Source organism: Cetorhinus maximus, chromosome 6 (assembly GCF_964194155.1).
Source record: "Cetorhinus maximus chromosome 6, sCetMax3.hap1.1, whole genome shotgun sequence".
Lineage (NCBI taxonomy): Eukaryota > Metazoa > Chordata > Chondrichthyes > Lamniformes > Cetorhinidae > Cetorhinus > Cetorhinus maximus.
The window spans coordinates 70244270-70256222 of NC_135884.1; the positions used below are offsets into that span (position 1 = coordinate 70244270).

The window sequence follows — 11953 nt, forward strand, 5'->3', positions numbered from 1 at the left end:
GGGTTTAAGGATGTTGGGAGGCCATTAGGACTAAATGAGTCTGGAAATAACATGATCGATGCCAATGTTTTTGCCGGGGGACGGGGGGGAAGAGAGAGAGAAGTGATTGTTGTGATGCAAAGGGCATCATATCAGTAAGAAAGTAAGTGCAATAATGTGTGGTCAATCCACCAGTTCCTGTAACATTAAAGTCATTTTCTCTGAAGAAGTCGATTGGTGCCATGGGGCAGTTATACAGAGGTTAGCACCAAGTCATCATTTCTTTGAGGTCTGAAGCATGAGGCTGGGAGGCTGGAAAATTCTTGAAAGGTGGGACTAGGTTGGGGTTAATCACAGAGAAGCCATTAATATAATGTTGCTTAAACAAAAAAAATCCATAGTACAAAATTTATTTTAAAAAAATATTTAATGAGCAAGGAAAAGATTTTTGTAAACAGAAAAAAGTGGGTTAATAGATATCTGCACTGTACAGGCAGCTTTGAGTGCCAAACTGGATAATTGGCTTTTCCCCTCTGGGGCTGGAAGTGGCAGGGGATACGCAAGTCTTTGTGCCCTGAGGGACATCATTGCCAGGCATGGATGACAACGCCACCCAGTGTCAGCACCAGCACCTCCCCGTAGGCCAGCTATCACTCTGATTCAATGTGACTTGAGGAATGTCCACAATTTCACCAGTGCAAATTTAACTTCCCACACCAGTCAGATTCATATCTAGTACTTGCTGGTAGTGTCCTCTCTTCCTCCCCCACCCACACCATTCCACAAAGAGGTCCCTTACACTTTGGACACACTATAGAAAGCCCCTTGAGCAAAATAAGTTGGGGGGCTGAGGAGAAATCACCGTATAGTTAAGTCCAAGCCTGTGTTCCTTCAGTTTCGACAAACATACATTTTCCAGTAGGGATTGCTGTACAATACAAAATAGAGGTTGCAGGTCCTTACTGGGTTTTGCTGAGCTCATCCAGGGTGTTTAACCAATTCCTCTTTCACCACATAGATCAACTAGCTTAGAGTAGGGATTGGAAGTTCCTGGGCACTTGGTTCATTGCCACAGTGCCTCCCTGAATTGGTGCACCAAATATCCAACTAATGAAGTTGTGCTTACAGTTCATGCCCACTAGGGATAGGCTCAGACTGCTCCAATTCCTTTTCACATGGGACCTTTACCACAAGAGTGTAGACTAATTCAGCCAATTAGCAATAGATTTGAAACAAAGGCCTATAAGATATCACAATGCAGAAGTAGGTTAACGATAAAACAAAATGCCACTATACCCCTAGGGAGCTGCTGCACGACCACATTCCACAGCACTGCTCAGAAAACCAGCTAGCATAAATTTTTATGCAACTTTTACAAGTACTTTTATGCTCTAACTCTTTTCTCCTAAAACACCACAAGCAACACTTCCCGAGAATCAGTTTATTTTATAGCAAATCTCAAGACATTAAAGTCCCCTTTTTATTAATAAATACAAAAAAGGCAAGTGAAAAACCAATGGAAATGTACAATAACGAGGTGGCGGCAGGGCACACTTGGGGTTTCACTAGAGTTCACTCCGTGATTTGGCAGCAAGGGGGGCGTACTTGGGCATCAGATCAGTGATTTTCCGGATGAAGTCAGATTTCTCTGCACAGCCTTTACATGACTCGCCCCACTCGTCAAGGATCTTCTTCAGCTCTTTGACTCGCAGCTTCTTCAGATCAACTGTGCCCAGGTCCACCTGTTTGTCTGGGGTTCAGTACAGTGGAAAGAAACAGCCAGATGGTCAGCAGCACCATTCTCAATCCCCTTCCCCAAACACACCCTCCCACTATACAGTTCTCCATTTGAGAGGACAGTCTTGTATAAGCTGGTCCTTTGTGGACTGACTCACTTTTCTGTGACTGAACTGTGCCTGACAATGCTAAGGCCTGGAGTTTGCAATGTCTTTACACAAATGCATGTTTCCCCTTGGTGCAGTGCAGTGGCACATCATATAGCACTAAGTCCCACTAGTTGAACAGAACCACCTCTACATTTAGCAAGATGCAGCAGCTTGTTGACTAAAGAAAGAATTGACATTAAGGGAACCAAGCGTTATGGGGAAAAAGGCAGGAATGTGGAGTTGAGGATTATCAGGTCAGCCATGATCTCATTGAATGGTGGAGTGGACTCGATGGGCCTAATGGCCCACTTCTACTCCTAAGTCTTATGGTCTTATTTATATAGTGACTCTGACAACCTCAGAACAGCCCAAAGCTAACTTTTGAAGTGTCACCACTGTTGTAATGTAGGAAATGCAGCAGCTAACTGTTGAACAGCAATGGGATAAAATTCATTGCATCGTCTACTCTTAACATTTGTTTCCAGATAATTCAAACCCATCATGCAGGCCACCCTACATGGGTGGAAACAAGAGAAGTCAGGGTAAATCAAGGTTTTTAAAACTCAAACTTGGTGTCACCTAACATTCCTCAATATACCCTGTCTTCTCTCATTTTCAACCTTGGTGGTGTTCTGCACTATGGGCCTGAGCTCTATATTTGGGTTCCTCATTCAACAAAACTACATTGATTAATTAATTCACTACACCCTTAAAATACTGCAGCTTAGGAGTCAGTTTGACCCCAACAGCAATGTAACTGAGATTAATGAAATAGCCCACTAATGCACCCTAATTTCCATATACTGAGCCCTAGTCATACATCATTACTGAGAAAATGGGGCTTACTCAACCCAGCAGATTTGGACACTGTATAAAAGAGGCAAGAACCAAAGTCTTGGAAGCAAATCTCAACTCAACAGCAACCATTGCTTCTAATTTGGGATGTACTAGTTGTTTGCAATGTCCAAGAATTCACAGCCTAGAACATATACTGCAGTAGGGCACAGCTCCTCGTGTACCTTTAGTCTGGTGGAACTTCCCAAGCTTCAGGAGCTCAAGTCACGTGTCTGACTGGGCAGAACTCTGGTAGGTGTGTACTTGTTAGCAGTGAAGCCCCAAAGCCCAGCCAGCAAAATTGATTCATAGCACTGAGAGCCAGCACCTACAGACCCAACTTCAATGGGTACCAGTCAGAAGTCAAAAACACATTTATACAAGGCAAGCAGGGAAAATGCCCCACTGTGGGATAAGTTTTTAAATTATTACTTTAAGGAAAGGCTGAATAGATGGTAGCAATCTGTGGGAAGCTTTAAGTGCTACTTTGGTTTTAGACAGAAAAGATACAGCTGTAAAACTAATACTAGTACTGCAATTAAAAAATATATTCTGTACCTCAATTCCTTTTACCCACCTTCATTCCATATCCCTGGATATCCTTAACTAACCAAAATCTATCACCCAGTCTTGAAATGTTCTATTGTCTACAGACTATTGGGGTTGAAATTCCAGATTTCCACTATCCTTTGTTTGAAGAAATGCTTCCTTGATATCATCCCTGAACAGCCTAGCTCTAATTTTAAAGTTTGTGTCCCCCCAACTCCAGTTCTAGATTTCCTCAGAGGAATTAAGTCTACTCTCTGCCCTATCAAATCCTGGAATCATTTAATATACCTTGATTAAATCACCTGTCAATCTTCCAAACCAACCGATCAACCAACTTTATGCAACCCGCCTTCATAATCTAACTACTCAAACTCCGGCTTTGCACCTGCGCTGACCCTTACCATATTTCAGATCACAGATCTGACTGTCTGTCTTCTTCAGTTTTTCACAGATTTTATTAACCGGTACATGATTGCTCATGGGTTTGGAGACTTCTTTAACTATCTTGGTGGCTGCGTCACGTGTTGCTCCAATGTAATAGCACTGGAATAAAAAAAATGCATTAGTGACATTTGTACTTCCTCCAGCTCTCCACTCCTTTCTAGATTGCCCTGCTGCTTCAATCATTGACCACCACACTTCATTACTTAGCTTCAATTATGCAGATGTCTTGGGCACAGACACACTTTTACCACTTAATAAACTGACTGATTGTTCACAGAAATAAGCTGCTCCTAAATAGACCCACGGCACTATCCATGAATTGGAAATATGTTGGATTTAATCAGATCCGATAAAATTAATGGATCCAAAATGCACACAGTTCAAAGGTCTTCAATCGAATACAATTCTGCTGTTACGAAATTAATATGAATGAGTCAGAGTTAGAGTTAAATGGGAAAGGTTTATGAGAGTCAATAAACTACTCGTGGAACTAAATCCAAGAAGGTTGTGGGTTCAAACCTTCACCTGCAGTATGGAGTCCTGTTGTTAACACTAACACATACCTGACTGGTCCTTTACCCTGCCAGTGAACAGAAATTGCAGTGAAAAGAGGAGCTTTAAAATTTAGTGTTCACCTAACTCACCCCATTGCCTGCAAGAGAGGTGTAGGTGGTTTGGGGAGGGGGCGACAGGGCATTGGGGAACAGGGAAGGGTTTTAGTGTTGAAGCAGCTTTTGGGAAGCTGTGGAAATAGTTCTGGATTTAAGCAGAAAGGCAATACGGCATCATCCTTCATGAGTGTGCTTTAAGTTACCCAGCACTATCACTGCCTCAGCACATCAAACTACATTGCACACGCAAGACACGACATTGTAAATTATCAGCCACTTACAAATCGGTTCTCCTTGCCCTTGACATCTTTGCATGTCTGGATTAGATGTTCCTCTATAACGTCAGGAGTGAAGTTTATACCTTGTTCATTCAGAGAGTCGTAAAACCGTCCCAGGAATGACAAACATACTGCAAGGAAGAACAAAAAAAAACCTTACATTTACATTTGGTTTAACACTAAAAAATCAAAAATAATATTTTAGCTGCTGCAGGAATAGGAGGAAGGTATTAAGCTGCAATTAACCCCCAGCATTTGCTGGAGTTTTCCAGATTTCTATTACCCTTTGTGGAAAAAAAGAGTCCCCCAGTTTCACTGTGAACAGTCTGGCTCTAATTTCAAAATTACGCACTTTTGCTCTCGATTTTCCAGAGGTAATAATTTCTCCATATGTACTCTAATGTATCACTATCATTTTAAAAACACCTCAAATAATTAAAAACTTCAATCTTCTAAGCTTAAGTGAATGCAAACCAAGTTCAATGCTCCTGGCCTCATGATTTGACCCTTTTAAATCCCAGTATTATTCTGCTGAATCTGTGATGCATCTCCTGAAAGGTCAATACATCCCTCCTAACATGCAGCTCCCAGGACCAAATAGTGTTCAACATGGGGTCTGAGCAGGGCACTATTCAATTACAGCACCATTTCCTCCCCTTTGTATTCCAGCCCACCTGAAACTTCACAGCCTGGATACCAATTCCATTCCCATCCCTGGTTACTTGCTCAGAATAAAACTGAGCAGTGCCCAACCTTGTGATCCTGAGCTGACTCCCACTATCAGTGGGACCCACTTCCAATCACCTCAATACTCAATCTTTCCAACAATCAGTGTCAGCTACTCCAGGAGTACCTTACAGAAACCCTCAACTCCTTCAAAACTGGGCCATATATCCATCTCTCACACCCATCATCCCCATCCTTAATTTCCAAGTACTTCCTAAAATCCCCAAAGTGCATTGAATTCAAGTCTATCTTTAAATCCTGTGAAATCTTCTCCAGCCCTACACACCAGCACAAATTGTAGAGCACAGAAAGAGGCCATTTAGCTCTTTGAAGGACCCTCCTTTTTTTAACTCTGATCTACTACATACTTTGTTCTACTCAATTGTTTCTGTCAGTGATTAACATTCACATGTCTGCACCTCTTCACACCTTGCCACCTTAAAAACCTTTGAATCTGCCATTAATCATTATCTCCACTTCATGCTCCCTGATCTGTTCAATGTTGCAAAATAAAGCACGTGGACAGACAACCTTCCAACTCGCAGCCCCAGCCAGAATCTAGTGACAATACGGTGCTACTTCACTCAACTCAAACACACAATCTACAAGTGTCAACTGTAGGGAGGTCTACAAACTCCTTTCTGCAAACACTGGAAAACATTAGCTAAACAAAAATGATAAATCCCGAGGTGAGTGCATTAAGTGGAGTGTCTGCTCAAGTAGCTTGACTTAATGCTCCTCATCCCAATTGGAAAACATATGCAGAGATTAACCCCTTTCAGTTCCATGGGTTAAGTTACAAGCACAAGAACCAAGTTCAATCTAGTACTTCTCCACCTAGTGCCTCCTAACATATTTCCTTGCTGTGATTACCCTGTGTGCATGTTAAAGGAAGCACTTGCATTTCTAGAGCCTTTACAACTATGGGATGCCCCAAAGTGCTTCACACCTAATCTGCCTGAAAAAGGAGGTAGAGGCAGAAACACTCGTTGCATTTAAAAAAAATACTTGGAAATGCACTTGAAGTGCTATAACCCATGGGGACACGAGAGCAATTGTTAAATTTTAAACTGAGATTGATGGATTTTTGTTAACCTTAAGTATTAAGGGATATGGGAAAAGACAGGTTTATGGAATTAGGTTGCAGGTCAGCTATGGTCTCATTAAATGGCCAAACAGGCTCAAGGGGCTAAACAGCCTCCTCCTGTTCCTATAGTATGGATGAAGAGCTGGAAAGTCAGATTAGACTGGAAAACATTTTCTTGGCCTGCACATGCACGATGGGCCAAATGGCGTCCTTCGGTGCCACAAGTTTTCTATGTCCCTTTCTGTCTTAGTGGTGTTGGTTGAGAGATAAGTATTGGCCAGGACCCCAGGAGTTGTGCCCTGCTCTTTGAATAATGCTACAGGATCTTTTACATTCACGAGGGAAAACAAGGCCTCAATTTAATAACTCATCTAAAAGTTGTCACCTCTGACAGTGCAGGACTCCTTCAGTACTACAATGGAATGTCAGCCTAGATTGTGTTACAAGGATCTGGAGTGTGGCTTAAACTCATCACCTTGTGACTCAGTTGAAGAGTGCTGCCACTGAGTGAAGACTGCCACCTCAAATGGCTCCCATGAAGTAATGCTACACTAGAACCACTGTTAAGCACTATAGCTCGCTATATTCAAGGTATACTTTACCTGCAGAATGCAGCAGAATTTGACCCTGTAGGTGCCCTATCCAAAGCCTATTTTACAGAAGGGTTACAGGGTCGTGACTAGAACCTGTGTGACTGTTTGACTGTCCAGGCTGGGGGCCAAACCATTTCACTCTTCTGCTTGGGTCAACCAACCCAGAGATTAAAGCAGGGACCTTCCCTGTTGAGCACGGTTCAGTGTTTTGATGAGTCGTGTTGGAAAGGGGGAAATCCCTTCATTGTCACACTCCAGTTTCAGGGTAAACAGATGCCAGATGTCTGCCAATGTTACTGTACATGCATATTAAATTAGCAGGCACCACAATAGTGCACACACGGCAACACATGCTGCACAAGAGGTAGTAAGTATGCTTAATAAAATCCTTGCACCTATCATTCGATTTAAATAGCAGTACAAATTTCCCTATGCTTTGGGAAGTAGAGACTAATTAGAATCATACAACAATACAGCATAGAGTGAGGCCATTCAGTCTACCAGGTCTGCACTGGCTCTTTTGTAAGGCAATCCAGTTAATTCCACTTCCCCACTCCTTCCCTGTGTCCCTGCAATTCCCTTGAAGTTTATTATTGAATCTATATTCACCAGCTTCAGGCAGTGTTTTCCAAATCCAAACCATTAGTCATGCAAAAGCATTTTCTCATGTCACCTCTGGTTCTTTTGCCTATTGTCTTCAATCTGTCTCTTCTTGTTACTGACCTTTCAGACATTGGAAACAGTCTCTCCATCTAAACTCTGAAATTTTAAATACCTCCATCAAATTTCTTTTTAACCTGCTCCACTCAAATTACTAGGGAAATTCTGAAGAGTTTGAAGATTCTGCGAGCACCTTGGAGAATTCACGCTAAGTGGCTACTTTACAGAAATGTAGACACCAATACCAGAGTTCTACCCAATGTCCACTCTCTTCCTTACAGGGAGTATCTGGGGCAGTTATTATTAATCAGCCTGAATGCCAATCTCGCACTATGCATTTGGATGTCACTGTCATTTGGCAGTGCAGTTTCCTCATCCACAGTCCAGCCTGAGCTGCAGTAGTCATTCCCCAGGGAGCAGTTTCAACATGAAGGGGCACTGACTGCTGGTGAGGGCACTGATCAGTCTTGTGGGGAGTCGCTGCAGCAACCAAATATGAATACACAGCTTGAGGAAGATATCTAGTTAGACCTGGGACCATTGGCCTTAAGATCCTTGGTGGTTGAAGGCAATGGTTTTCAGCTGCAGCACTCCTTCGAGGGCCAGATTGGCTCAATGATTATACTCAGAACTGAAAGATCATGGGTTCAAACCTCACTTCACGTACTTCCAACACTATTTAGGCTGCAGCTGCATTCACTAGTGTAAACATGACCAGATCCATATCCTGATGGCACTGTGGGATTAGGCACATAGACACCAGTTTCACACAACCCAAACCACAGCAAGAGGGAAGGGAAGGGACCAAGGGAAAAAGAGGAGACATGCAGTCCGAACTAGTGTTTGATCTGCTCAATGGGGACAAAGGATAACCGTTCTTTTGTACAATTAGCAACTCAAACAAAAGAGCAGCTTCAGAAAAATCACAATTTAAGGTTGAGATATTATTCTATCTAAAATGAAGAAATTCAGGCAATCTAAATTTTTGACATTATTGGGCGATTTTCAACTAGTCTGTTTACTATCGTCTCCCATCCAGTCTTCCAATCCCCAACTCCCTCAGCCTCCCACATTCTCTTACCCGACATTCAAAACCTCAGTGCTGCACCCCCTTCAGCTCTTACCATTTCCCCCACCTTCACTTCATTCTGGGGAACTCCCTTTATTCTTCCCCTCAAAGCCTCCACCTCATCCCCCACCCCTTCCACTTCTTTAAAATGGACCCACACTCTGCATATCACTCTTTCCCATTATGCCCCCCACCCCTCTACAATTACCTCCCATCCAAAAATCATCTTCTGGCATGTAAATAGTGAACAGGTAGTTAGAGCTAGGCTGGGGCCTATTAAGGACAAAAAGGGTGATATGTGCTTAGAGGAAAGCAAAAAAGATTCACAAGAATGGTTCCAGGGATGAGGAACATCATTTACATGGATAGATTGGAGAAGTTGGGACTGTTTTTCCTGGAGAAGAGAAGGTTGAGAGGAGATTTGATAGAGATGTTCAAAATCATGAGGGATCTTGACAGAGTAGATAGGGAGAAGTTGTTCCCTTTGGTGGAAGGGTCAAGAATGCAAAGCCACAGATTTAAGGTAATTGGCAAAAGCAGCAATGGAGACATGAGGAAAAACTTTTTCACACAGCGAGTGGTTATGATATGGAACGCACTGCCTGTGAATGTGGTGGAGGCAGGTTCAATCAAGGTAATCAAACTGATTACGGTGTGTGTGTGTCCCCACCACGGTGTGCCCCCCCGCCACGGCGCCCCCACTGTCCCGTCCCGTCCCCCACGGTGCGCGCCCCGCCCCGTCCCCCACGGTGCGCCCCCCCGCCCCGTCCCCCACGGTGCGCCCCCCGTCCCGTCCCGTCCCCCACGGTGCGCCCCCCGTCCCGTCCCGTCCCCCACGGTGCGCCCCCCGTCCCGTCCCGTCCCCCACGGTGCGCCCCCCGTCCCGTCCCGTCCCCCACGGTGCGCCCCCCGTCCCGTCCCGTCCCCCACGGTGCGCCCCCCGTCCCGTCCCGTCCCCCACGGTGCGCCCCCCGTCCCGTCCCGTCCCCCACGGTGCGCCCCCCGTCCCGTCCCGTCCCCCACGGTGCGCCCCCCGTCCCGTCCCGTCCCCCACGGTGCGCCCCCCGTCCCGTCCCGTCCCCCACGGTGCGCCCCCCGTCCCGTCCCGTCCCCCACGGTGCGCCCCCCGTCCCGTCCCGTCCCCCACGGTGCGCCCCCCGTCCCGTCCCGTCCCCCACGGTGCGCCCCCCGTCCCGTCCCGTCCCCCACGGTGCGCCCCCCGTCCCGTCCCGTCCCCCACGGTGCGCCCCCCGTCCCGTCCCGTCCCCCACGGTGCGCCCCCCGTCCCGTCCCGTCCCCCACGGTGCTCCCCTTTCCCCCCCGTCCCGTCCCCCACGGTGCTCCCCTTTCCCCCCCGTCCCGTCCCCCACGGTGCTCCCCTTTCCCCCCCGTCCCGTCCCCCACGGTGCTCCCCTTTCCCCCCCGTCCCGTCCCCCACGGTGCTCCCCTTTCCCCCCCGTCCCGTCCCCCACGGTGCTCCCCTTTCCCCCCCGTCCCGTCCCGTCCCCCACGGTGCTCCCCTTTCCCCCCCGTCCCGTCCCGTCCCCCACGGTGCTCCCCTTTCCCCCCCATCCCGTCCCGTCCCGTCCCCCACGGTGCTCCCCTTTCCCCCCCGTCCCGTCCCCCACGGTGCTCCCCTTTCCCCCCCGTCCCGTCCCCCACGGTGCTCCCCTTTCCCCCCGTCCCGTCCTGTCCCGTCCCCCACGGTGCTCCCCTTTCCCCCCCTTCCCGTCCCGTCCCCCACGGTGCTCCCCTTTCCCCCCCGTCCCGTCCCCCACGGTGCTCCCCTGTCCCCCCCGTCCCGTCCCATCCCCCACGGTGCCCCCCTGTCCCCCCCAGTGCTCCCCTGTCCGCCCCGTCCCCCACGGTGCCCCCCTGTCCCCCCCGTCCCCCACGGTGCCCCCCTGTCCCCCCCACCCCCCACGGTGCCCCCCTGTCCCCCCCGACCCCCACGGTGCTCCCCTGTCCCCCCCGTCCCGTCCCATCCCCCACGGTGCCCCCGTCCCCCCCGGTGCTCCCCTGTCCGCCCTGTCCCCCCCGTCCCCCACGGTGCCCCCCTGTCCCCCCCGCCCCCCCCCGGTGCTCCCCCGTCCCCCCCGTCCCCCCCGGTGCTCCCCCGTCCCCCCCGGTGCTCCCCCGTCCCCCCCTGTCACCCCCGTCCCCCCCCGGTGCTCCCCTGTCCCCCCCCGTCCCCCCCGGTGCTCCCCTGTCCCCCCCCGTCCCCCCCGGTGCTCCCCCGTCCCCCCCCGTGCTCCCCTGTCCCCCCCCGTCCCCCCCGGTGCTCCCCTGTCCCCCCCCCGGTGCTCCCCTGTCCCCCCCCGTCCCCCCCGGTGCTCCCCTGTCCCCCCCGCCCCCCACGGTGCTCCCCTGTCCCCCCCGCCCCCCACGGTTCTCCCCTGTCCCCCCCGCCCCCCACAGTGCCCCCCTGTCCCCCCCGCCCCCCACAGTGCCCCCCTGTCCCCCCCGCCCCCCACAGTGCCCCCTCCACTCTGCCCCTTTACTCCAGACCCTCCATTCCCCTTATGTCCCACCCTCCTTGGAAACTCTTACCTTCACACTCCCCTTCCTTCAATGCCTCGGACGGCGCCACCAATAAGACAAAAGCCGCAGCCACGCCACTCGCCAGGAGCATTCCGCCCATCTTCAGCTCCAGGTCTCCACTGCACCAGGCCAACCCCTAGTACCTACCGGCAACACACCGTGCTGTGCAACCAAACCAGCATATCGCACCCCTATTGGACCACGTCTCAGCTTACACGGCTCCGCCCCTCACATCCTCCCCATTATATGGTTCTTCTGGATGTCATTCAGCATACGTCAGCAAGCGACCCACTATCAGGTTCGGTTACGCCCGGTGAAGTCTCCCAGCGGCCAGTTGGCGCCTCGCGATTGGCCGAGGGGAATCCAGCCAATCGGAATCATCCACCGGACACCTAAACGCAACGTCACTTCCTGGAGATGAATTGTGGGGAGGGGTCTGGTCTCCTGGTAATCGTGGGCGGGGCCACAGCAGGGGGCGGGCCAGGTCGAGGAGCGGGGTCTGGGTTGGTGAGGTCAAGCGCGCGGCCAGAGAGGGGCGAGGCCAGAGAGCTGAGTAGCCAGGGCCAGGGCCAGCCAGGGCAAGGGCCATGGCGGAGATGGGCGGAGCCAGAGATGGGAGGTGCCAGGGCGGGCAAGGGGCGGAGCCGATGAGGGGCGTGGTCACAGGGAAGTCGCAGGGCAGCCATTTTGTGAATA

General features: G+C 49.7%; 1 protein-coding gene across 1 annotated transcript; it reads right to left on the bottom strand.

Moving 5' to 3' along the window:
* Positions 1-1405: 1405 nt before the first annotated feature.
* Positions 1406-11455, bottom strand: manf (mesencephalic astrocyte-derived neurotrophic factor). The gene is made up of 4 exons (XM_078543840.1): positions 11267-11455; positions 4585-4712; positions 3650-3791; positions 1406-1729 (listed from the first exon to the last, which is right to left on the bottom strand). The coding sequence occupies exons 1-4, from the start codon at positions 11355-11357 to the stop codon at positions 1545-1547; spliced, it is 546 nt and encodes a 181-aa protein (XP_078399966.1). The 5' UTR covers positions 11358-11455; the 3' UTR covers positions 1406-1544.
* Between the last annotated feature and the right edge of the window lie 498 nt (positions 11456-11953).